The sequence below is a fragment of the Scyliorhinus canicula genome, chromosome 16 (assembly GCF_902713615.1).
Source record: "Scyliorhinus canicula chromosome 16, sScyCan1.1, whole genome shotgun sequence".
In the NCBI taxonomy this organism is placed as follows: domain Eukaryota; kingdom Metazoa; phylum Chordata; class Chondrichthyes; order Carcharhiniformes; family Scyliorhinidae; genus Scyliorhinus; species Scyliorhinus canicula.
Genome location: NC_052161.1, coordinates 37,205,225 through 37,231,579, shown reverse-complemented (window position 1 = coordinate 37,231,579; position 26,355 = coordinate 37,205,225). Strand labels below are relative to the sequence as shown.

The 26,355-nt window shown below is 44.3% G+C and overlaps 2 protein-coding genes across 2 annotated transcripts in view; one reads left to right on the top strand and one right to left on the bottom strand.

Moving 5' to 3' along the window:
- Positions 1-8,196, bottom strand: part of LOC119979616 (phospholysine phosphohistidine inorganic pyrophosphate phosphatase) — a 164,696-nt gene extending 156,500 nt beyond the window's left edge. The window contains exon 1 of the mRNA XM_038822104.1: positions 8,009-8,196. Coding sequence (XP_038678032.1) covers positions 8,009-8,160 — 152 coding nt within the window. The 5' untranslated portion in view covers positions 8,161-8,196. The remainder of the gene's footprint in view (positions 1-8,008) is intronic.
- A 4,287-nt stretch (positions 8,197-12,483) lies between these two features.
- Positions 12,484-25,180, top strand: nkx1.2la (NK1 transcription factor related 2-like,a). The gene is made up of 2 exons (XM_038773846.1): positions 12,484-12,724; positions 24,561-25,180. Exons 1-2 carry the CDS (start codon positions 12,484-12,486, stop codon positions 25,178-25,180), a joined length of 861 nt encoding a protein of 286 aa, XP_038629774.1.
- Positions 25,181-26,355: the final 1,175 nt, after the last annotated feature.

The window sequence follows — 26,355 nt, the reverse complement described above, 5'->3', positions numbered from 1 at the left end:
CATTATGCTCATGTGAACATTAAGCTTCTTATTTCAGCAACTTAAGCAAAGAGCGTTCTCTTTCTCACATGCGCTATTATTATTGGATAAGCTATTTCTACAATTCATTACAGTTTTATGCTGATTATTCATGCACAGAGTGGTCACAGAACATTGCCAGAATGTGAAAGTTGAGAAGTTAGAGCAGAAGGGTAAGGAGGTGCTGTTTGGTGGCTCTAATACCTATAGTGGTCCGTGGTGCAGTAAATACCTTGTGTAAATTAGTAGAGACAGAAGCAATGAACATTCAGGGCTCAATTCGCCTGTCCTGCGCTTGACAGGTTTGGTGGCAGTTGCCAAAATGTCAGAAACCAGCCAGCATAAAATCACATTGTAATTCTCCCAACGGTGGGTCAATGGCGGGTGGGTCATCCCGCTGACTTGTGGTTCAAACACCATTTGCATCCCATGAATTCTCATTAAAACAGCTGGCTGTCGGTGACCAATCAAGCCTTCCAGTCATGCATCACGGGAGCAGAAAATCACATCGGCGTCAAACCCGATTGCTAAACACTGGTGTGCACAAGAGGGCCTCATTTGGCAAGACTTTTGCGGTGAGAGCAACAGCGTACTGTGCTGCTCCTGATGTGCTGAACGCTACCCTACAAGGGCTGACATGTTCCTGCACCCATCTCCATGCCAAGTTGGTCTTCATGGCTGGCACCGTGCTGCTGGACCCATGGACCCTCCTGTATCATTAACTTGGTTCAATACGGCACCTGGGGTTGGGAGTACAGGGGTTTCCTTCCCCCTGGTGCTACACACTAGTGTTCATTGGGACAAAACTGAGCTACGGGATACATGCAACCACCATAACAAAGGGCCAAAGTTTGACTGGGGCTGGAGTGCGAGATGAGGCCGGGGGTGAGGACAGGGGGGGGGCAGCTGGGACCTGATTATGACAAGGGAGTCAATGTGGAAGGGTGGGCTGGAGGATAGGGCGTGGAATAGCAGAGGGGCAAGCAGGTGGATGCAGAAGACGAACAATGGAAGGCAGAGGGGAGCTGGACCCTGACAAGGCCGCATGGAAAGCTCACAAATAAGGAATTTAAAGGGATACCACATGGTTTACTGGAAGGGAATACACAAAGACTCCGGATGCGGTGGGTAGAGATCCAAGTGATGCATTGGCGCCTTGCAGGGGGGATGGCTATGTTGATTAACTAAATAGACTAATGAATTAATTGAATGAATCAGGGTTATATCAGATTGGCAGTGCAGGTGGTGTGCCACTGCAACATGCTGGAATTTGTAGAGAGCCCTGCAATCCCACACAACCACGTCTGCAATGTGTCTGCATCTTGATGAATCTCAGAGTTTGTCAAGGTGAGGTCCAAGGTGCTAACATCACAGGGTAATGGGAGGAGGAGAGTGACTGTAACACTGAGTGGAATTTTCCATTTTTGAGGCTTAGTGTAGTGGCGAGCGGGTTTCACAGTGCGTTTCATGCTGAGCAACAGAGCAGAAAATCGTGAATGATTTTCATACTCGGAAGCTCATTAAATATGTATTGGCTCTCCGAATCACATGGCAGGGCAGACACTGATTGGTCCGCCCTGACGTTACCTAATGGTGTAGAATTTCTAGCACCGTATTGAAATGCCATCAGAGCTTATACATTCACTCTCTCCAGTCCAGCTGTGTGGAGGAGATGTCTCAATATGGCTGCGTTCAAGAAGTAAACTGCACCTGAGGTTACACAGTGATGGTAGCATAGTAGTTAGCACAGTTGCTTCACAGCTCCAGGGTCCCAGGTTCGATTCCCGGCTGGGTCACTGTCTGTGCGGAGTCCGCATGTTCTCCCCGTGTGTGTGTGGGTTTGCTGCCACAGTCCAAAGATGTGTGGGTTAGGTGGATTGGCTATGCTAAATTGCCCTTCGTGTCCAAAAAATGTTATGTGGGTGTTACTGGTTTACGGGGATAGGGTGGATACATGAGCTTCAGTAGGGTGCTCTTTCTAAGGGCCGGTGCAGACCTGATGGGCCGAATGGCCTCCTTCTGCACTGTAAATTCTGTGTGACTCTTCTGAGGGTCTCATCCATGGAGTCCAATTCAGGTTCCTGCACTTCACTGTCCAAAGAGCCAGGTTGTGAAGGACAGAACACACCACAATGATGTGGGGCACCCTCTGTGGAGAGTACTACAGAACCCCATCTGAGCAATCCAAGCATCAGAAGCACATCTTCAGGATGCAAATGGTTTGGTCAATGATGAATCATGTTGCTTTATGCGCCATGTTGCATCTCTCCTCCAAGTGACAGAGGGTGACACATGGGTGCCATGAGCCATCATCTGAGCAGGTATCCCCTATCCCCAAGTGGCCAGCCTTCGAATACCTGAGGCACCTGGGAGTGATTCAGGAGGTTTGAGTCCTGGGAACTCCCAGGGCACTTGGCACAAATGTGCATGACGTGCTTCTGATAATCGCACACCAGTTGAATCTTCAGGGAGTGGAGTCCCTTCCTGTTCATGAGCATCAGGGGCTGCTGCCATGGAGCTCCAATTGCCACATATGTGCGATCGATTGAGAATCCTGAGAGTGCTGCAAAATTTACTACAGAAGGCATCTGTCACCTCCTTGTTGTGCTGGACTGTGAAATGCTGCAAAGGTCCCCTGTGGATCCATGGAATAATCTATCAGCAAAGGAAATTGAGCATGGTGGTGACCTTCAGGAGCACTGGTAGGTGATGGTCTCCCAGTCCATGAGGACTTAGGTCCTACCGCAGAATTGGCAGACATGATCCACCAAATGTCTTGACAAGTTCAGACGTCTGCAGCATTGTCTGTTGCTCGACTCCAGATAGGAAAGTCATAGACCCTGTGGGATGGGTCTAACCTCCTCATTCTCTTGGCATTGCTGGGGCACTCCTGGATCATGGACCTCATGCCGGGTCTCCTCTCGAAGCTGCGTTAGGTGTGACGGTCCCTTCTTCCCCTCTCACTCAGATACTGCCATTAATAAGGAACCATTGAGCACAGGCTCCATGATCCAATCCTCTTTCTCCCTGGGAACTACGGCCGCATGAGATTAACAAATACTAGTCAAAGATAATAAACCTCCCATTTGCAAATAAAAAGCCAATGTCATGCCCTAGAGCTTCATCTGCGCCACAAGGTTTTCACTGATATACCCGAGCAGCTGAGTCACAAACTCATAGATCTAGGTGACCAAGATACCACCCTAGATGCTTGATATCTCAAACCCAGAGAGCTTTGCACACATTCATGAAATGTGGCACCTTACCAAAGGCACTTGGTTTGCTGATCGGGCTCAACTTGTTCGAGAGCAGCACGGTGGCGCAGTGGTTAGCACTGCTGTCTCACAGCAGTTCGTGGGTGGCCCCTGAAAGGACCCCTATCTTCAGCCCTGGGCTCCTCCCACACTGACTCTGATCCCACCCATGCGGATTATTTCCCAGTTATGATTTCAAATTGAGCAACAACTTTAGGCTTTCAAGATGGTGATGATGCATCTTTGTTCTGCGACCAGCTTCGACCAACCCCCCCCCCCCCCCCACCCACCTCCCCTGTCAGTGTTCGGGTCCCTCCAATCTGGACCCTACGATGTGCATGCGGAGCAGGTAAGGTGCACTGCTGGAGCAACCTCAGCCTTTGGCCTTATCCAACAGATGTGAGGACCTTGCTGCCTGTGTGAATGACAACATCTGCAGTGGCATGACTAAACTTACCAAGTCACCATGGCCATCAAACTGTGTGTGTGGAGTGGGGGGATGAGTTGCAAAGGTTGTGTTGCCTGCCAGTGCCAGGATTAAAGATACCTCGGATGGGGAGGATCCAGTTGTGCAGGTCCGCACAGGAACCAATACAGTGAGAATAAAGCACGAGGTCTTACTCAGGGAGTTTGAGGAGCTAGAATCCAAATTAGACTTCGACTGTAGATGAATAATATGTAGTTTACACATGAAAGTGTCCAGTTACAGTCCATGCACATGGTGATGGTTTTGAGGTTCTGAAGAGGATATGGAGGGAAGGGGGGCAGAATGAAACACCCAGGGGTTTGTTAATTGTGTTAATTGTTTACAGGTGGTAGGCATTAGTTCCCTCTTTCTCTCTAAGTGTGTACAAGAGCAGGTTTTAGTTCTAACCTTCATTGCTTAAGACTTCTGGTGGCGTGGGCGAGCAGGGCGGCCGCAGTAAGAAGAGCTCCCGCCGGTGGCCATGATTTGCGGTGATTTCAGGGATTTCCCCGAGACTTCACTCACCCCCCGACTATCATCGGTCTTTGAGGCCGTCACGGGCAGCTAGCAGGGCCGGTTTAAAAACCGGCGAAGAACCCCGTGCAGGCGGCGGGGGCTGAGGCGCTGGGCCCAGAGTAGCGTGAGGGTCGGAGCAGCGGGGGCGGAGCTACAAGGAGACCGAGGCGGCAGGCCCGAGGCCAGGGCACGATGTAGGTAGGGTGTCCCACATCGATAGCTCCCACCGAGGATGAGGAAAGAAGGCTGAAGTCCGGTCCCAGGGGAGCTCTGGGGGAATGGAGAGGGGAAAGAAAGAAGGTTTGGTGAAGGATTTTTTTTCTCCCCTTTTTTCAAAAAAAAAAGAATAATTCAGATTGATGAAGGCCAGGAGGGTGGAAGGGGAAAGAAGAGAAAAGAAAGAAAAAACAATAAGCCGCTAAAGGATGCGAAGAGCAGCGTCGAAGGAAGGAGGAAACGCGTGTTTGCCGCTGAATGAGAGGACGAGCAAAAGTGCTGACAGGATGGCGGAAGCCGAACCGCAAGGCGGGGCTGCACTACTTACAGTGGAGAAGATGACCGAGGTGATGGCGGTGGAGCTGGAAAAACAGTTTGCGAGGCACATGGAGGCCTTGAGGAAGGAGACGGCGGTCGCATTGAAGTCATTGGTGGTGGAGGCAATCGCGAGGGTGGCGGTGGCAAAGGCATCAGCCGAGGTGAGAGAGCAGGGCGAGAAGATGAAGAAAGTGGAGGAGGCCGCGTCATGACACAGAGACCAGGTCACCTCGATGGGGGAAGAGCTGCGGCGGGTGGTGGAGGTCCACAGAGGACTCCGAGCAAAGCTTTTAAACTTGGAGAACTTCTCAAGGCAGCACAATTTGAGAATTGTGGGCTTGCCCGAAGGGACAGAGGGCCCAAGGCCAACACAATACTTTGCAAAGAAGTTGGCGGAGCTGATGGGGGAGGGTGAGAACCCCTCCCGGTACGAACTAGACCGAGCACATCGGTCATTAAAGCCGAAGCCCAAAATGAACGAGCCGCCAAGAGCAGTAATTATCTGCTTCCATAAGTTCTGCATGAAGGAGAAGGTATTAAGCTGGGTGAAGCAGAAGCGTGAGGTGCTGTGAGATGGTATTGTGGTTCGGATCTACCTGGACTTAACGGTGGAGTTGGCAAAAAGACGAACAGCGTTTGGACGATTGAAGGTGGCATTGTACAAGAAGGGTATGGTATGGATTTGGTATGGTATACCCGGCGAAGTTGAGGATAACGTATAATGCCAAGAGTTTATTTTGAGACAGCGGAGGCGGCTGAGGCATTCGTGAGGGCAGAAGGCTTGGGACAGACGTGAGGAGCGGAACTGGAAGAGAGATGTGGACTGTTTGAGCAGCTGGAAAATGTATAAATGCTACAACTTTCTTTTTACTGATGTTTATGTAATTTACTTCTCTTTGCATTGATACAGAGTTCACGTTAATGGTGGGTTGACTGGCGTTCTGTGTTGCGAAGGTTAATGTAAGTAGTGAATTGTATGGGTTGGATGTTTTTTGTTGTTGTTTTTTCTTCTTGGGTCTGAGTGGAAGGAGAGAATATCTGGTGGGGGGAGCGCCACCTCCGCTAGCTAACTAAAAGTCGGGGGGGGGGGGGGGGGGGGGGGGGGGGGGGGGGGGATGGATGCTGGAGATGTTGTTCAGGGGGAAATGTAAGGGGGTTTCTTGGGGGGGGGGAAGAAGGGGTTCGATGATAACAATGGACAGGGGCGGATCAGGCTTAAGGGGCAGAGCCCGGTGGTATGATGATGGTGGATAAGAAAGGTTGGGGTTGGGAGAGAGGGGGGGGGGGGGGTTAGAGACCCCAGTAAGGATAGTCACGTTGAGAGGGCTAGGAGGTCCGGTCATGAGGTCAAGGGTGCTTGCGCATCTTAAAAAGTTTGAAAGTGTTTCACTCTGGATTTGATAGAAGGGCTCGAGGGGTAGCGGTGTTGGTCAGCAAAAGGGTACGCTTCCAGATGGAGAAGGTGGTGGCAGATCAGGGGGGTAGATATGTGATTGTGACTGGGGCGCTGGAGGGGAGATTAGTGGCGCTATTAAGTGTATACGGTCCAAATTGGGACGATGTGGGATTCGCAAAGGTAGTGTAGCGGCCATTCCCGATTCATTTTTGTCATTTGTTTATGTAAACGAGGGCTGATGTTTGGCCGTTGGTGGTAGGATGGGATCGTTGTTATTGTTATGGGGATTGACATATCTGTTGCTGATTATTGTTTATTGTTGGTGGGTGTAAATTCGGGAGAAAATGTGAAAAAGGAGAAGAAAAATGTTTTTTTTAAAAAACCTTTGTTGCTTTAATTATCTGAAGTAGGCAGTGCAGTAGGTTTGATTCCGGTTTGAGGTCACTGTCTGTCGGGTTCTGCAACGTTCTACCAGTGTCTGCGTGGATTTCCTCCGGGTGCTCCGGTTTTCCTCCCACAAGTCTCGAAAGCCTGCTGTTAGGTGAATTGGGCATTCTGAATTCTACCCCCGTGCACCCAAACAGGCGCCGATTGTGGCGACTAGGGGCTTTTCACAGTAACTTCATTGCAGTGTTAATGTAAGCCTACTTGTGACAATAATAAAGATTATTATTATTAGAACAGAGTTCTTAGTTTTAACTAGAGGGTTTTCATATAAGACATGTACGAAAAGTCTGAAGCCAGATGTCAGGAAATGCTTATTACCAGAATGTCACCATCTGGAACAGACTACCTGAATGTTTGTGGACGAGGATATAAGGAGTCCATTAAGAGGAATGAAACAGATTTATGAATGAAGAAGACATTTCCAGTTACTGAGAGCAGGTTCCTACTAGTTAAAGGAACTCCACTCTCTCAGCTTTTTACCTTTGGGAATATGACAAGTGGTTTAGGGTTTCTTGGATGCAAGTTGGGATTTTTGATGTTACTTTTTGCTTACATGGTTTGAGGATGAGTAAGTGGTGTGTTTTCCTCCCATTTCACAGAAACAGATTTATAGTTTAAAACTTGGTAGGCAGAATCCGGTATCACTATGCTTAATTCACAAGCTTAAAAATAAATAATGATGTTGCATTATTGGGGAAGGGGACGGGGATGATAGTGGATAGGGAAGAGGCCATCACAGGCTAACTTGATCCTGTCCGAACCCACTATCCATGACCAACTGCATAACAATCCGGATTTGGATCCTGTGGAACTTTTTGCTCCCTATCACTCTTTAGGTCACATAGTTTTCTGAAGCAAACTTGTTAGGATTCGGCCAGGTCACATTTAATTTTGTTCAAACTTTGGGATTGTTATTTTTATTTCAACCACATTAAAGTTGTGGGAGTTTGCAGTACTAAATGAGAAGCGAATATCATTTTGTGTTCAGGTGGTTTTACATCTGGATATATAGTCAAGAGTGGCGACATTTAAGGAAATCTCTCGGAATGTAGCAAAGAGATTGATTTTCAAAAAGTGCAGTAGCTTGAGAAATACCTTGTTTACAGCCAGGAAGGAGTGTGGGATGGGGGCGAGGGGGGACTCCACAGGGCCAGTATTTATGGTTCACTAATAAACCATTAAAGAGGTGGAGGCAGCTTACCATCCCAAGAGGGTTAGCTGCATATCCAATACCCTCACAACACCGATGTTTGATCGTTCTTTGACAAAGAACCAAAGCTGTGTCACCTAACATCTGTCACGGAGTGCCGGGGACATTCCCCTCCTCCCGCCCCCCCCGCTGAACCAACAGGCTCCCAATGCAGCTTCAACACTCACCTTTTCACCGCTTCCGTTGAGCCGGGGATAGGAACCCCTCCTCCTTCCCCACTGTCATACAGAACCCCACTGATATCTAACAACACCCCCTTCACTCTTCCCGCAGGCTTACACCATTCGGCCATCATGGAAATTAAAGCATTTCGGGACATGCAGTCTGTTAAATGCTGCTGGTGAGCCAAGTCATGAGGAAGTGAACTACAGATACCAGTACGCTGTGCGCTACAGCGACCCCCCAAAGCCCCAGACAATTATTGGTGCACAATCTTAACTTTGCCCCATGTCCAATCCGCGCTATACTTACTGGGCTGTGCAGTAGACATACATGTATCAGGTGCTGACAGCGATAATATGACAAGAAATATTTTCTGCGGACGATTGCAGAATTTAGTATGAAAACCTGAATTATATACTGTTTCACACAGTCACTGGACGCGGAACAGTCATACTGCTGGTGTATTAAATTAATCCAAAGCAATTCACATTAGTTTGTGAAAGAGCTGTGTATCTCAGTGTCAAATGTATCGTTAGTGCCGTTTAAGGTTACATCGCTGTTACAAGATGCCTTAAGAATGAGCAGAAATTGAAACAAATACTGAATAACACGTTTATCAACATTATATGATTAGAACATTAAATCAACGAAATGGCAATGCAACATACATCTTTCTTGACAAACATACAGAACACAAGAAGCAGTGCCACCAATCCAAGTGGGCTAAGACATAATATTGTACTCTAAGGAAATATGTAAATGATATACCATAAGTTATGATAAAGAAAATAGGAGACAAGCCATAGATTACACAAGACGCTTGTCAAGATAGAAGGGAACAGACTTTAATTAATGTCCCATGAATACGCAATTAATCACCTTGTATGGTAATTACCAAGATAACGTTTCTTACCCATCTATATAGCGACTAATGATTTGTCTCTGGGATCATCAAACAACCTACACAGCGAATAAATTGTGGGGTATGACCTATTCTCGCTTTATAGTCTCTAAACCGCTTTGTATCTTCTCTACTTCCGAACAATTTCTTCCAAATCTGAATATAATTTCCAATAGTGCCTTGCATACTGCTGGTTTGCAATGGTTGTACCTTCTTACAGATAGTATCTATGCTGTAAAAATCATTAGCTAGAATAAGAGATTGAGAAAGTTATTTAAAACAACATTACTAATAGTGTAATATCTCAGCTGTCTACTTTGATAGTGAACATTGTCTTGGACAGTCTTATCAGCAGAGGACACCCGCTGTGAATATTGATTCCAGCTTGTTTCAAGCCATCAGCTGCCATCAGGGACAGGTCAGGTCTGAATCCCACCTGGCGTCAAAGCAATTTAAAGACAGCACTCACATTGAATTCTAATCCTTTGCCCTGGCAGAGCCACTTAAAACTGCCAAAAGGTAGGACATTTCACCACAAGCCTGTGAAAATAACTTTAAAAATTAACCATTTGAGGACCTTTATGGCATCATTGCAGCCTACTAAAAGTGATCTCGTATCTATAATACAATGGGGGAGTAAAGAAATGATTTTCTTAAATGTTTGATATACCTCAGTCGATCTTCGGGGGAATGACTAAAATAACATTATCACTTCAGGAAAACACACATTCCCCAAGATGACATTGATTTTTGGCTTCATTCTGAAACCATTCTGAAGAGTCACAACATTAATCCCGCATTAAAGCGATTTCTAATTAATGTACCGAATAACTTTTTCACATGACTACAGTTCTGAATGGGCTTTGCAACTAAAACTAGAAACAAATATCCTTGCGTTGCGTGCAATCCAGTCATTTGTTCATGGCGCGTTATTCATTTGCTGGCTTGTCAAGGTGGGCAATGCTGTTAAAGTTGGGTAGGATATGGACATTGAAGGAGTGATGGGTGGAACGGTGCCAATAGAATGGTGGCGTAAATACACACACAGCTTATTATATATACTTCAGAACGTGAAATAAACCTACAAAAACGAACAAAGTGGACAACACAACCTTCAACTGCAACATTTATCCGGTAAAATGTGCAGACCATAATAATGAGATACCTCGACTTTAAATGGCCATCATTGCACAGGTGGACATCTTAGCACCGATATAAAGAATGGGGAGTATTTCGCTCTTGATCACAAGTATAAGTGGGCAGCAGAAAATCCCAGGAAAACCGGTTATGTTAAGTTGCAGAATGAAAATAATTTCGCCATTATTGACTTGTGGGTTATTGTGGGGATCAATAATTCTGCAATTTAACCAACGTCAACTAACACTTCGTTGTTGGCTTCATATCCTGGATATGCCCTGATGTGTGATTTCCACTTACTAAAGACATGTTCCATGAAATACAGCACCTGCCTTGTTGCTACACAGCACCAACCAAACCGACCTCTTGCGTCCTGGTAAGGTGCCAGGACAAGTCTTCCAACTAACGCCAGGTGCAAGAACATCCACATCCCTGACCCCAGTCACATCTCATGATAAATGTTGCTGCAAGATTGTTTTATATTAATATCTTGAAAGTAACGTTAGAAAAATGTGTATCTAAACGCTGTTACTGCATTGCTTTGAGGTAATGATGGGATATTTAATGATTTGGCTGTTCGATAACATTTATTAGTCTCGCGCGCCTGTTCTCCTAGGTTTAACCGTACGATTAGGAATGGTCACTTGCGATGTATGTGATGTGCATTCAGCTTTTTGCAACATGTGAAACAGCCCAGCCACAGGAAAACTTTATGTTCGAAGTCTCTGTGTTGCAAAGAAACAGGAGCGTGGAGAAGTTAGTCAAAGTGGGTGAGGTTTTGTTTAAGCTTGATTTGCATTGCCAGCTGGGCGCAGGATGGCTGTAACGTGGAAATGTGATCCATCCTCCAGCTTTTTGCATCCCCCCCCCCCCCCCCCCACCCCTCCCCACCCCGTCTGGGAACGCCTCTCGATGTATTATCAGATGCAAATAAATTGATCTGCATAATGTTTTTTAAAAAAAGATTCCTGTAATTAGAGCGGACAATAGGCTATAATTGCGGTGCCGGATGAACGGTTAAAGTGCAACATGAATTGTCCCGCTGATTTGCAAGAAGTCCCAGATGGGCTGCATCGAATGGGTTTGAGGACGTGTTTACTGGACGCTTAAAAACGCTATCCACAACAGGTTATTTCAAAGTACATCCACCTCATTTCAATAACAAGGAAGGAAAAGGCGGGCCAACCAGGGGACTCATTATTAAAATAAAAGTCTTGTTGGTCGCTTTGAAAATGTCCTCTGCTGTCAAAGGTGGAGCGGATGGCGATGCTATTGAAACAGCCAGCGGTGGGCCAGCTGCTAAAAGAAAAATGGACAGGAAAACAGCGATGTTTTTCACGGGGAGAGATTATTTAATTTTTAAAACCCCATTGCAACTTCAGAGTGTGGAAGCGCTGTGTCAACAATCTGATTTTACCTGAAGGGAAGTCTTTCCAGAATTTCCGCAGCTTTGTCCGCACCTAAACGCTAACTTTCCACCAAGTATTCGATGTGTAAATACAAAGGAAAAGATTTAAGAAATGCCAACGCCTTTTGCCCTCTCAGTAGATTGGTGCAGCTCTACAGTAGGCAGCGCAAGATCAAATGGACCAGAGTTAGAAATAATTGACAGCAAGAGTGCAGCTCAATAAAAGTATGGAATCAGATTGTATAACAGGCATTCCCCAACTTCCATTCAAAATTGAGATTTCAAATGAAAATGATGAGGTGCCAAGATCACATTAAATATTGTGTGCATGTCACTTAAACTCGCCTATTCTGTTGTAAAAAAGGGGATTTATGAAAGAATGTTCCATACTGAATACCCATTCAAAGTGTTGATAGACCCCGCAGAATTAACATAAAACATTACAGCTGTAGGAAGCACTTTGAGTTAAATGGTTCTCCATTTACTGCGACCGTTCACTGAAATTAAGTCTTCTCAGACAAAAGAAACCTTGTTTTCTATGTATTGTGATGTCAGGAGAGATCCTTTTGATGTTCAGCTAAACTATTATTGTAATCACACGTGGCGAAGCTCTCCATGCAGATCCGAAGGCCTCTGTAGTGTTAATAGCTGATGTACTGCTGGGCTCTGTACCACGTGTGCTGTTATTATTAGTCTCTGTCACCGTCCAGCAGACCAGCTTCAAACTAGAAAAGGAGTCCCACACTGCAAGCGCCGGAGCAGAGAGGTTACACTTTCATGTAGAGGCACCGGCAATTTGTTTCATAAACGGCAAACTGACCAGCAGAACTGATCCCGCATCCATCCATCATCCATTGATGTTTGCAAAACTAAAGTCCTAGCTAATCCTTTTAGTGGCCGGTGTGAATTGCTATCTCTTGAAAATCTGCTTTTAACTCCAAAGTGACTTCTTGTGTGCATCCCCCGCACCAACGCTGACTTGTTTGACTTGGGGAGCAAACTCTAGCCGCTGGACAGTGTCTAAATAAAGGGCGATGTTCGAGTGTCCGGACAGTGGGGAAGAGATGGCCCCGACTCACAAGATTTCCTTCTCCATCATAGATATACTCGACCCCCAAAAATTCACAGGCAGGTCCCAGGCGTTTGAGCTGCGGCAGAGTGGGTCGAATGAAAGCAGTGATGAGCCTGTACTCATGAGTGAAGATCAGAGTTTGAAAGAGACAGGTGGACAGCTAAGTGCTGAAAAGAACAGCAACCAAACCGGCACCGATTCTGGTGAGTAGTAATAACACACGGTCAGCGTTGTGATGTTTCAGTAACAACTCATTGCATTAAGTGTGCCAAGATTGCATTGTTCCTTTACTGGGCCTCTTGCAGGCGTTTATTTGTATTAAACAAAATGTTTAACTCTTCTTATTGTCTGCCATTTTATTATCTTCTGTTAAGCGAACAACCAGACCTTCCATTTTTTCAAACCAATTCGGAGCCCGATGCTATGAATTTATGAAATTGACAAGAAGTTGATTGCAGAAGGAACACTACAGCTACATGGGTACAAGAGAGGGCTTTATTTACCTGGATTAGGGGTACAGGCGAGGGCTTTATTTACCTGGATTAGGGGTACAGGAGAGGGCTTAATTTACCTGTATTTGGGATACAGGAGAGGGCTTTATTTACCTGTATTAGGGATACAGGAGAGTGCTTTATTTACCTGTATTAGGGGTACAGGAGAGTGCTTTATTTACCTGTATTAGGGGTACAGGAGAGGGCTTCATTTACCTCGATTAGGAGTACACTCTGTTTATTTATTTGTATTCTGGATACAGGAGTGTTTATTTATGTCTTTTGGGTACAAGAGAGTGTTTACTTGTATTCTGGGTACAGGACAGAGTTTTATTTACCTGTATTATGGGTATTGGAAAGTGTTTATTTATTTGTATTCTGAGTACATGAGAGTTTATTTACTTGTATTCTGGGTGCAGAAGAGTGTTTATTTATTTGTATTCTGAGTACAGAAGAGTGTTTATTTATTCAGATTCTGGGTACAGGAGAGTGTTTATTTACTTGGATTCTGGGTACAGGAGAGTGTTTATTTATTCAGATTCTGGGTACAGGGGAGTGTTTATTTATTCGGATTCTGGGTACAGGTGAGTGTTTATTTGTATTTTGGATACAGGAGAGTGTTTATTTGCATTTTGGGTACAGGAGAGTGTTTATTTATTCGGATTCTGGGTACAGGAGATTGTTCATTTACTTGGATTCTGGGTACAAGTGAGTGTTTACTTGTATTTTGGGTACAGGAGAGTGTTTATTTATTCAGATTCTGGGTACAAGAGAGTGTTTATTTATTTGGATTCTGGGTACAGGACAGTTATTTATTCGGATTCTGGCACAGGAGAGTTGTTATTTACTTGTATTCTGGGTACAGGAGAGTTTTCTATTTGGATTCTGGGTACAGGAGAGTGTTTATTTATTTGGATTCTGGGTACAGGACAGTTATTTATTCGGATTCTGGATACAGGAGAGTGTTCATTGACTTGGATTCTGGGTACAGGAGAGTGGTTATTTACTTGTATTCTGGGTACAGGAGAGTTTTCTATTTGGATTCTGGGTACAGGAGAGAGTGATTTCTATTTGTATTCTGGGTACAGGGAGCCTTTATTTATTTGTATCCTAGATAAAGGAGAGTGTTTATTATCTGTACTGTGCTTCTTGTTTACTTCCCAGGGCTCTATAAAATGTAAGAATTAAAATGAAATAGTGTATGAGTCTGATGAATAACATTTTGGTTGTTTGTTTTTTTAAATGGAGAGACTTGGTTACGACTGCAAATGCATCTGTTCCCCGACGTATTGACAATCATCTCTCCACTGGAAGGGATGTGTTGAAACAACTATTTTGCTGCATTTAAGATACTTTTGCCACGATCACTTCCGCAACATCCCACATTACTCCATTTTAATTTACTATTCCGCTTGTGTTCTTTATCGCGAATCCACCGTAATCATAAATATGACATACACTACGTGTTATATCTTGAAAAACAATTACAGTTGTTCAATAACAGCTCTTTGCTAGGTGTGATTGGCACTGGGAGAGAGCCTGGGTAATTGTTTAAATCGTCCCATGGAGGATGCCACTGCTCAAATGATCGATATCCTATTACTGACTTGTGCATATCTCCTTCCAACAGCTTGCAGGTACAACAGTGAAAACCCGAGTCTGAAGCAGATCGAAGGTCCAAATATTTTTCGATTAAAACTTACCTTTAATAGATGGCATTATCGATCTGCTAAAATCTGAAACTCTAATTGCACATCGTGGCTGGTGTAGATTTGGACACTTTTTCGTGTAACCTGTCATAAGTCTCCCATCTGCCTTTCAGTATTTCTTAGCTCCCTCCCTGTCAGGATGCGATCAGTGCATTTGACCATCTCCTCCTTACATTCCCCACAAAACAACAAAAAATCACATAGCCACGGTTTATTAGAACTGACAGCAGCTGAATGAAGCACTATGCAGTTACTAAAAGGTTAAAAACTATGTGTTCTTAAGTCTTGCGGGAGAGGTGATGGGCAGGGGCACATTGCACTCCAGAAATGATGCTCATGTCCTGCTCTATACTTTTTAATTCTGCACTGTAAATTCTATGATTCTATGAATTCAAACATTCGGCGTTAAAACACGATTTTCCAACGTTGAGGTAACCGGAGAAACAGCAGCCACGGATTGTCACGATCTCATCTCTAACCCTTGCTCTTGGGCATCAACTCTCACACACGAAACGTCTGCTCAAGATGGGCAGCTTTCAGACCAAGGCACACTTCGCAAACTGAATTACTTGATGCCTGACGGGCAACTGTGTAATTTCTAATCGTCACCCATTTGTTGGGAACACCTTCGACAACTTCAAGGAGGAATTTCACCTAGAATTAGCACAAAGAAAAACTGGACAGCAATCTCTATTCTCGGTTGATACCATTTATTGCCATTGTGTAGCGTGCTGTGTTTGTAGGATTTCGTTGTTACCCTCGCTAATATATTGCACTACAACAGGTACAAGTACAACAGGTACAAGTGGATAGACGTTTCCACTGAGCCATGGGCCCGAGGCAAGCTACTGTTCCTAGGATCAAAGTGGAGAGAGAAAAATAGCTCAGACTAAGCATCCAATGGTTGAGCGGATTGATGGGTGGGTGGGATCAATAGGGTTAAAAATTTACACAGGTATGAATATTAATTGCTTTAAGACAGGGATCTACCAAACATAATGAAACAGGAGAGGGGAAAATAAGGAAAATTGGTGCTAAGAACGTATAAGCAAGAATTTGATTGAATGGGAGAAACAATATGATACTTCTCTGTGATGACCTAGTAAGATCAAATGTAGACTGATTCTGCATTAGTAGCTCTTATTTTTCTCTCAGTTCTGTTACAGAAGGAGAATGTACAATGAGGAATGAAATCAGAACTAATTGAATGTCTTGTTCTTTAAAATAATGTCAATGGTAGCCATGATGTGGAGATGCCGGGTTGAACTCGGGTGGACACAGTAAGAAGTCTTACAACAGCAGGTTAAAGTCCAACAGGTTTGTTTCGAATCACTGGCTTTCAGAGATCAGCTTCTTCCTCAGGTGAATGAAGAGGTGGGTTCCAGAACACAATATAGACAAAATCAATGATGCAAGACGATACTTTGAATGAGAGTCTTTGCAGGTAATTAAGTCTTTACAGGTCCAGATGGAGCGACTGGAAGAGAGGGATAATCACAGGTAAAGAGATGCAAATTGTTTTAAGCCAGGACAGTTGGTAGGATTTTGCAACCCCAGGCCAGATAGTGGCAGGGGTGAATGTAATGTGACATAAATCCAAGGTCCTGGTTGAGGCCATATTCATGTGTGTGGAACTTGGCCACAGTTTCTGCCCGGTGATTCTGTGTTTTCGCGTATTGCATGAGTTTGTACCACCATTACACATGAGATCACCACCCACCAGGTACGTGGTACATACCCGTGCAACTTGGCCAACGTTGTCTACCTCATACTCTCCAGTCACTCTGTCTGGACCTGTAAAGACTTAATTACCTGCAAAACCTCTCATTCAAAGTATCATGAGTAACTTTGTCTATACATGTGTTTCTGAAACCCACCTCTTCATTCACCTGAGGAAGGAGCTGCGCTCCAAAAGCTAGTGATTCGAAACAGACTGGTTGGACTTTAACCTGGTGTTGTGAGACTTCTTACTTTAAAAACAGGTTAGTTTGGTGATATAAGCTTTCAAAATGCCAATCATGCAGGAACTATTTGCGCCTGTTGGGGTGTTTGTAGAATAGCTAAACTTTATACAAGATATGTTGCTGCCAGAGATAATGAAGGAATGGTGGCTTCAATTGGACTGTGCACCATTCTTAACATGTTTGTCTAAGTCTGTCTTTCATAATAATAATATGAACCAGTTAGCTGCACTGGCTAACTATGACTTGTATGTTCCTGCGCTTCTTAACCATTTTGCTTTTTTTTGGGTTGTTTTGATCTCACCTTTTGTCTCTTCCTTTATGGCGCACACGTGTTGGAACATAAGAACTAGGATCAGGAATAGGTAATTCAGCCCGCGAGCCTGCTCTGCCATTCAACACAATCATTAAAAAAAAAATTTAGATTACCCAATTATGTTTTCCAGTTAAGGGGCAATTTAGCGTAGCCAATCAACCTACTCTGCACATTCTTTTGGGTTGTGGGGGCGAAACCCACGCAGACACGGGGAGAATGTGCAAACTCCACATGGACAGTGACCCAGAGCCGGGATTCGAACCTGGGCCTCAGCGCCGTGAGGCAGCTGTGATAACCACTAGGCCACCGTGCTGCTCTCATTCAACACAATCATGGCCGATCTCTTCTAGGCTTCAACTGCACTTTCCTGCCTGTTCTCCATAACCTATCAACCCATTACTAATTAAAAATCTGTCCATCTCCTCAAATTTACTCAAAGTACCAACATCCACACACTCTGGGGTAATGGATTGCACAGATTCAAGACCCTTTGAGACAAGTAATTTCTCCTCATCACGGTTTTAAATCTGCTTCCCCTTATCCTAAAACTATGACCTTTTGTTCTGGAATGTCCCACAAAAGGAAGCATTTGCTTCACATCTACTTTGTTAATATATTTTATCATCTTATATACCTCAATTAGATCCCCTCTCATTCTTCTAAACTCCAGAGTGTATAGGCCTAAACTGATCAATCTTTCTTCTCTCACTTTCCCCTCCTGATTTCTATAATTATTCCTACTCGACGCCAAATGGTCCTTACCTCATCCTGTTTCTGATCACAGTTTTCTCTTTCTTCCTTATGGGGTTGTAATGTGAGCATTGTCTGGGAGCATTACAAAGAGATTGCAAGGAGACCAAGGCTGGGAACTGAATATTCAAGGGTACTTGACATTTCAGAAGGATAGGCGGCAAGGAAAAAGAGGTGGGGTAACTCTGCTGATAAAATATGAGATCAGTATAGTAGTAAGAAATAATCTTAGCTCAGAAGATCAAGATGCAGACTAAGTTTGATTGGAGATCAGAAACAGCAAGAGAATAGTTTATAAGCCCCCTAATATTTACATTTTAGGATTAAGTGTAAATCAAGAAATAATAGGGACCTGAAAGAAAGGTACAACAATAATCATGAGTGATTTTAAACACATATAATGAACAAATCAAATTAGCAATGGTAGCCTTGAGGTTGTTCATAGAGCTTATTCATTACATTTTCTTAGAACAATACACTGTGCAACCAACCATGAAAGAGCCTGTTTTTGATCTGGTAATGAGATAGAATTAATCTATGATTCATAGTAGGGGATCCTCTAGAGAAGAGTGATCATAACACGATGAATACTGCATTTAGTTTGAAGACAATAAACTTAGGCCTGGAACTATGATCTTAAATGTAAATAAAGACAATTACAAAGGTATGAAGACAGAGTTGGATAAAGTGGACCACGGAACACAGATAAAAGACAGTAGGTAAGCAGTGGCAGACATTAAATAATATATTTCATAACTCTCGACAAAATGTATTTCATTGAGAAATAAATTCTCTACAAGTAAGACGAACCATCTGTGATTAATGAAGGATAGTAAGATGGCATAAAATTAAAAGAAAAGGCATAGAATGCTGCAACAAATAGTGATAGGACTGAAGATTGGGAACATATTGGAAACCAGCAAAGGATGACAAAAAATAAATTAGAACATCAAAGTAAACTAGCAAGAAATGATAGAAACACAGATAGGATGAATATCTACAATTTATGTAAGAAAGGAAGTAGCTACAGTAAACATTGGTCCCTTAGAGGATGAAACCGTAGAAATATAATGGGAAACAAGGAAATAACGACGACTTTGAACAAATATTTAGGATCTGTTTTCACAGCAGAAGACACTAAAGACATCCCAATAAAAGACAATCAAGGGGTAAATAGGAGGAAGGAACTTGAAACAACCACGATCACTAGACAAAAAGTAATGCAACGTAAAATTCTGCAGATGTTGGAAATCTGAAATTAAAAACAGAAAATGCTAAAAATCCTCATCAGGTCAGGCAGGATTTATGAAGAGCAACAGAGTTACTGTTTCAGATGAATTGTCTTTCACACATTACTCTTTACATCATATCTGATCTGATGAGTATTTCTAGCATTTTCTGTTTTTGTATACTGGAGAAAAAGGATTAGGCAAACTAATGGGACTATAGCCAAGTCCCCCGGACTGGTATATCTTAAAAGGAGTAGCTACAGAAATAGTGGATGCATTGGTTGCAATCTTCCAAAATTCCCGAGATTCTGGAAACGGCAAAAGGTCACCTCGAGCGTAAACTCCCCACTCAAGAAAGGAGGGAGACAGATAGGAGGCAATTAGCCTAAATCTGGCCCCCTCAATGAGCTATCATTGAGGGAGCTCATACTCCAATTGGCCAACCAATAAAGCCAATTGGAGTTCATTACACCCCCCCCCCTTCCCCCCCAAGGTCCGAGGAATTCCTGCCAGCTAGCATTCCTCTGAGCTTCTTCCTGCTCCTCATGTCTGGGTCTTTCACCTCTGTGTCGTCCGCCGGGTCGTTCTCCGAAGTGGGCGGGGTGTACCTAATAGGTGCCTGTCTTTTCCTTGACGACCTCCTTGGAAGTTGTTCTTCCTCTTCCTTGGGGAGAGGTGTCGCGGCGGCCTCGTCGAGTGTGTCCATATCCGACTCTGACGACTGGATGACGGGGTCTGGAGAAATTGCTCGGGGCTGGGGTGTGGGTATCCTTTCCGTCTGGGCTATCCCAGCTTGAGGTGGTCCTGCTTTGCCTGCCTCCAGGTGTGGTTCCGCTGCCGTTATTTGGTCTAGGTGTTTCTTCAGCACCTTACCTCCTATTGAAACCTCATAGGATATGGGCCTGTTTGGGACTCTACCGTGCCTTTGACCCACGTTGGTCCATTCCCATAATTCTTGACCCACACCGGTGCCCCCACCTGGAAATGTCTCTGCTGCCAACTATTATCATGCCCCCTGCATTGGGCCTCCTGTTGTTTCTCCACTTTCCCCGTTAAATTTGGGAAAAGGAGACTCAGCTTCGGTCGCAGCCGCCTTCCCATTAAGAGTTCAGCTGGTGGTATGCCCGTTGTGGAATGTGGTGTGGTCCTGTAATCAAACAGCCAGCGGGAGAGCTTTGTGTCCATTGACGCTGCTGGCTGCTTCTTGAGTCCCGCTTTAAGTGTCTGGACCGTTCTCTCCGCCAGGCAGTTGGTCGCTGGATGGTAAGGGGCCGTTTTGATGTGACGGACTCTGTTTTCCTTCAGGAATTTTCCAAATTCCCCACTGGTGAATGCCGTTCCGTTTTCTGACACCAATACCTCCGGAAGTCCATGTGTTGCAAACGGGACCCTGAGCTTTTCAATTGTCGATGCTGAGCTTGCCGCGTTTACCCGGTGGATGTCCAACCATTTGGAGCGTCCACTATCACCAAAAACATTGAGCCCATGAAAGGGCCGGCGTGGTCAATATGCAGGCGGGTCCACGGTCTGCCTGGCCATTCCCACGGGTGCAATGGCACCGCTGGTGGCACTCTTTGCTCCTGTTGTCAGTCCTGACACCGACGTACCAAGGCTGCTATGGCTGTGTCCAAACCTGGCCACCAAACGTAGCTTCGAGCTAGCATCTTCATTTTAGACACCCCTGGGTGTCCGTGATGTAACTCGGTTAAGATTGCCTGACGGCCCTGAGCTGGGACCATTACCCGGGCTCCCCATAATAGGATACCGTCTTCAACGGTTATTTGGTCCCTTCTGCTCCAGTATGGGGCATCTGGGGCTCCACTTGTCTTTCCAGTTCCCCTGTTAGCAGTAAATGCTTCATCTTGGCTAAAACTGGGTCTTTTTGCGTCCAAAACCGAATATGTTGTGTGTCTACTGGTATGGTGTCCAAAAAATGTAGCGTCATTACTGTCTCCTCTACTTTTGGTATTTGCGGCGGAGTGTCCGGGAGGGGAAGTCTGCTCAAAGCATCTGCATTTGCTACTTGCGTTCCCGGTCTGTGCTGCAGAACGTATCTATATGCCGCCAGTAGCAATGCCCAGCGTTGGATTCTAGCTGATGCAATCGGGGGTATTGACTTGCCTTCTTTTAATAACCCTAATAACGGCTTATGGTCCGTCACGATGGTGAATTTCTGCCTGTACAGATACTGGTGACATTTTTTTACTGCGAATATCACTGCCAGTCCTTCCTTCTTGATTTGGGCGTACTTCCTCTCAGCCATCGCCAAGGTCCTCGAAACATAGGCTATTGGCCGTTCTTCCCCATTCCTTCCTCGATGGGCTAAGACGGCTCCTACCCTGTAGGGGGATGCATCACAAGTGACCACCAACTCCTTCCTTGGGTCATAATGCTCTAGGACATTTTCGGATGACAGCTGTTCCTTAATGTCCCTAAATGCTCGGTTTTGGCGGGCGGACCATTTCCCTTCTTGCCCCTTTTTTAGTAACTGGTGCAGGGGTTCTAGGATGGACGTCCTATTTTCAATACATTTTCCATAATAGGTTACCAACCCTAGAAATTATCGTAACTCCTGGACCGTGGTGGGAGCTGGGGCTTCTTTTATTGCCCTTACTCTGTCTTCTAATGGGTGTAAGCCTGACTCGTCTACTTTATATCCCAGGTACGTCACTTGTGGGGCCAGAAAAACACATTTTTCCCTTTTTAGCCGTACGCCTGCCTTTGCGAAACGCCTGAGCACTTCCTCCAGGTTCCTTAAGTGTTCCCTGTTTGTAATACCCATGATTAAGACATCGTCCAAATAAATCGCCACCTGCGGTAGTCCCTGCAGAATATTTTCCATCGTACGCTGGAATATAGCACAGGCTGATGACACTCCAAAAGGTAGCCTAGTCTAACGAAAAAGGCCCTTCAGGGTGTTGATCGTAGTGAACTTCTGGGATTCATGTCCAGTTTTAACTGCAGGTAGGCTTGGCTCATGTCCAGTTTCGTGAACAAAAGCCCACCTGCCAATTTGGCATATAGGTCGTCTATTTTCGGGATTGGGTATTTGTCCAGCAGTGCGTATTTGTTTACCGTCTGTTTGAAATCTCCACAGAGACGTATCGAGCCGTCTGGCTTCAAAATTGGTACCACCGGCGCTGCCCATTCCGAGAGCTGTACTGGTCTGATAATGCCGTCGCGTCGTAACCTTTCTATTTTGTCATCTACTTTCTTCCTTAATGCAAAAGGTACCGGCCTGGCCTTACAAAATTTCGCAAGGGCTTCTGGGTCCACGTGCAAAGTTGCTTTGGCGCCTATGATTTCCCCCAAACCTTCCTGGAAGACCTCCGGGTATTTTTGGAGTACTCCACTCAACTGCCCACTTCCACTCTGGAATTAAGCTCGGTCCGGAGCCCTCTACTATCGTCAACGGTAATCTGAGCAATTGTTTCTCATATTCCACGGGTACATGAGTCGTGCCTAGAACTTCCAGGGGTTCCCCCGTGTAGGTTTTAAGTTTTGTCGATGTTTTTGTTAGGGCTAGTGGCTGGAGTCCATCTTTGATTTTTTTAATGCTGCCACTCCCATTACTGATACGGCCGCACCCATGTCTATTTCCATTATTGTCGGCCGCCCGTTCACCCGTGGGGTAATCTTAATGGGTTCTGCTTTCTTCATTGCAATATTATATAATTCTTCCCCTTCGGAGGAGGATGGGGCGTCTAGGTTGTGTACTTCCCTGCGTCCCCACCTGCTATTCCTCTTTTGCCACCTCCTTCTAGGGTTTCTGTCGTTGTTACCCCACTCTGTCTGGTGCCAGAAACGGTCCTTCTCTGTTGTGGGAGCCTCAGCCGGTACTTCCCTCTTTTTGCCCGGAAGAAGTCACACATTCTCTCCACATACTGGGACCAGTCCTCAATAGCCGGGTCGAATGCCTCTAACCTCCCAAAAAATTGCATTTTTAAAATGGCAAGGCTTACCCTCCGAGTGCGGCAGCTGGTCTCTGCAAAATTCTTAGTTTACCTCGTCGCCACTGTAGTAATCCAGGGGAGGCAGGAGTTCCGTCACCACACCAATATTTATTTACAATAACGATATTACAGGAGCAGCCACAAACAGTGCTGCTAGCAGTCCAGTCAACTTAAGACTGGCTCACAAAGCCTACACAGGTGCTTATATGGGCCCCCTCAATGAGCTATCATTGAGGGAGCTCATACTCCAATTGGCCAACCAATAAAGCCAATTGGAGTTCATTACAAGGACATTCAGAAAATCATGATATAGCCAAAGGGATATCACGTTTGCCAAATGTATTGGAATTCTTTGAGGATGTAACAAGGATAAAGGCAAACCGATATATGTAGTATCTTTTGATTTCCAACAGTCATTCAGTAAGGTGCCATATATAAGGCTTGTAGCAAATTAAGGACTCATGCTTTTGGGGTAATAAACTAGAATGCAGATGATTGACTAATTAACAGAAAATAAAGAGTTAGAATGAATGAGTCACTTTCAGGTTGACAAACTGCAAGTAGTTTTGTACCACAGGGATCAATGCTGGAGCTTCCACAATTATTATATCATACCTAGATTAAAGATTTGGATGGAAAGTCCAGGGTATTGTAACCAAATTTGCCAAAGGTAAAGAAAGACTTGAATTTATACAGTGCTTTTCATGACCACTGGCGTCTCAAAGGACTTGCAGCCAACAAATTACTTTTTGAAGTGTAGTCACTGTTGGAATGTAGAAAACAGCAACCAATTTGCACGTAGCAACCTCCCACAAGGAGTTCAATTAGCTCATTTGTCTAGATGGCAATGTGCGAATCAGAATAATATCAACAGCAGAGGGCTCGTTTCCTGTTCCAGTGGAGGTACACACAGGACCTGCAACCTTAAAACTATGGCACTTTGCCGTGGTTAGATTAATGATTACCAAGGACCTGCCTTCAAGAAGAAAAATAAACTCCCACAAATATCACTGTCATAATGACCAGCAGGATCTGGATGTCCTTGTACATGAATCGCAAAATGTTAGCCTAAAGGTGCAGCAAGTAATTAGGAAGGCAAATGGAAGGTAGGCCTTTATTGCAAGAAGGATGGAATACAAAAGTTGGGAAGTCTTTCTCCAACTGTATAGGGCATTGGTAAGACCACACCGGAGTACTGTGTGCACTTTGGTCTCTTTTCTTAAAGAGAGATGCACTTGCAATTGAAATAGTTCAGAGGAGGTTCACTGGGCGGATTCCTGGAATGAAGGGGTTGTCTTTTGAGGAAAGTTTAAGCACGTCGGTCCGATACTAACTGGAGTTTAGAATTGAATCATATAAGGTTCTGAGAGGACTTTACAGGGTAGATGCTGAAAAGATGTTTCCCCTCATTGGGAAATCTAGAACTGGAGGACATTGTTTTGGAATAAGACTGAGGTGAGGAGGAATTTCTTCTCGCAGAGAGTAGTTAGACTTTGGAATTCTCCTCCCCAGCAAGCAGTGGAGGCTGGGTCACTGAATCTATTCAGAGAACAAGTGGATTAAAGATTGTCGTGTCATTATGCATTCCATAACTTATCTGGCTGATATAATTTTAAATGCTTGTTTGCAGATGGAAGTGATTGGGAACAAGACATACTTTCCAATGCGACTACACCAAAAACATCTGTAGAACCTCATGGAAACTTCCAGCCATTTAAAGAGGATAAAATTCCAACACAGCCTGAATTAGACAACGACCACACTGCCTGCACTGAATTGGAAGCGAGGTCGGAAAACACCACACCCAGACAAAAACGTCGTCGAGCTGAGCCAGGCTGTGCTAAACCAAGACGAGCTAGAACTGCCTTCACATATGAGCAACTAGTAGCCCTGGAGAATAAATTTCGTTCAACTCGTTATCTGTCAGTTTGTGAGCGTCTGAACCTGGCCCTGGCCCTCAGCCTTACTGAAACACAGGTTAAAATCTGGTTTCAAAACAGACGCACCAAGTGGAAAAAACAGAACCCCGGGGCAGATAGCACAATGCAGCCTGGATCTAATAGCCTGTCTCGGGTCAGCCCAAGTCCACCTGGACCAAGTGTACTCAACTTCCCAACTTTTCAGACATATGCTGCGGGGAATGTCATTTGTCAGACAGCAACTCCAGTCCCTTTAATATCATCTACAGGGTTGATGTCTCCCTACCTGAGCTCTGCCTACCTAACACCATTTTATGCTCCACATTTGTGAAAACATGCAAATAACAAACACTGAAGTGGAATATACTGACAACCAACTTTTTCCTTGAGCTGCCATTTTTGTATATCTTGTATGCTTCTTCTTCTTAATGGTTCAATAGTAATGTAAATGGCAACATCACCACACCTAAGGGACTAAGTAGCTCCGGTGGTAGTAGTCTACAGTTCAGAACCTGCCTTCAGCAGTCAGTCTAATTCAATGCTTTACATTGACAAGCTCTGAAAGTTTCAGACAAGGTATCAGACAAATACTGCATCGCTCCATCACAGGCAGATTGAACAAGTCTGTTGGGGTCAGATCCACTCAGAAGACACAACTTCTGACAGGTCCTTACAGAAAGTTCTTAAGTCTAACATTCTGTTCTATGATTATGAAACTAGAAGGCCAGTTACACCTTTGTTTCTATTGGTAACAAAAAGGATATTGATATTCTGTTCCTCAAAGTATTTAAACTCTATCTTAATAGACATATTACTATCATCCATATGAAATTATTTCAGCCCCTTGAGACTAATGCCACCAGCAGAAATTACAGAATTCCATGGTAGATTGCTCAGTTTCTTAAATTGAAGGAAGACAAATTTTGCAAATTACATCAATTTGTCTTCTTTCAATTTAAGAAACTGAGCAATTAAATAACTAAGTGGCTGGGTAGATAAATTTCATCCCAAGATATATACTGAGTGTACTATTGGAGATAACATTTAATAAACTTATCTGGAGTTACCTAAATTTATTCTGGCTCATCTAGATATGGTGTTAAGGTTAAACTATAGCATTTCATGGTGCTACATGGACTTTACTTCACCAACAAAATACATTTTGATTAAATTATTCCATAGTTTTCCTTCTTTCAAGAGGTTGGCATTGATCAACTACTTCAATTCACGAAAGTACCATCAGGTATTCTGACATGCTCAAAGAAACCCAGTGATCAAAAAAATTCTTTAGCAGAATTTTGGATTTGGATTTTTATTTATTGTCATGTGTACCGAGGTACTGTTCTGAGCACAGTCCAGACAGATCGTTCCATACATGCAAAAGCATAGGATATAGATAAGTATACATGTTAAATGACTTTTAACACCAAATTCAATAATTTTCGGAAACCAATTTGATTTTTTCCAATTTTATTTCTAATTTTAAATTGCTGTCAGTTTGGTCAA

Coding starts and splice junctions, on each gene's coding strand:
- nkx1.2la (XM_038773846.1), top strand. CDS start 12,484: ATGTTCGAGTGTCCGGACAGTGGGGAAGAGATGGCCCCGACTCACAAG. Junction 12,725..24,560: donor CCAAACCGGCACCGATTCTG/GTGAGTAGTAAT, acceptor GCTTGTTTGCAG/ATGGAAGTGATTGGGAACAA.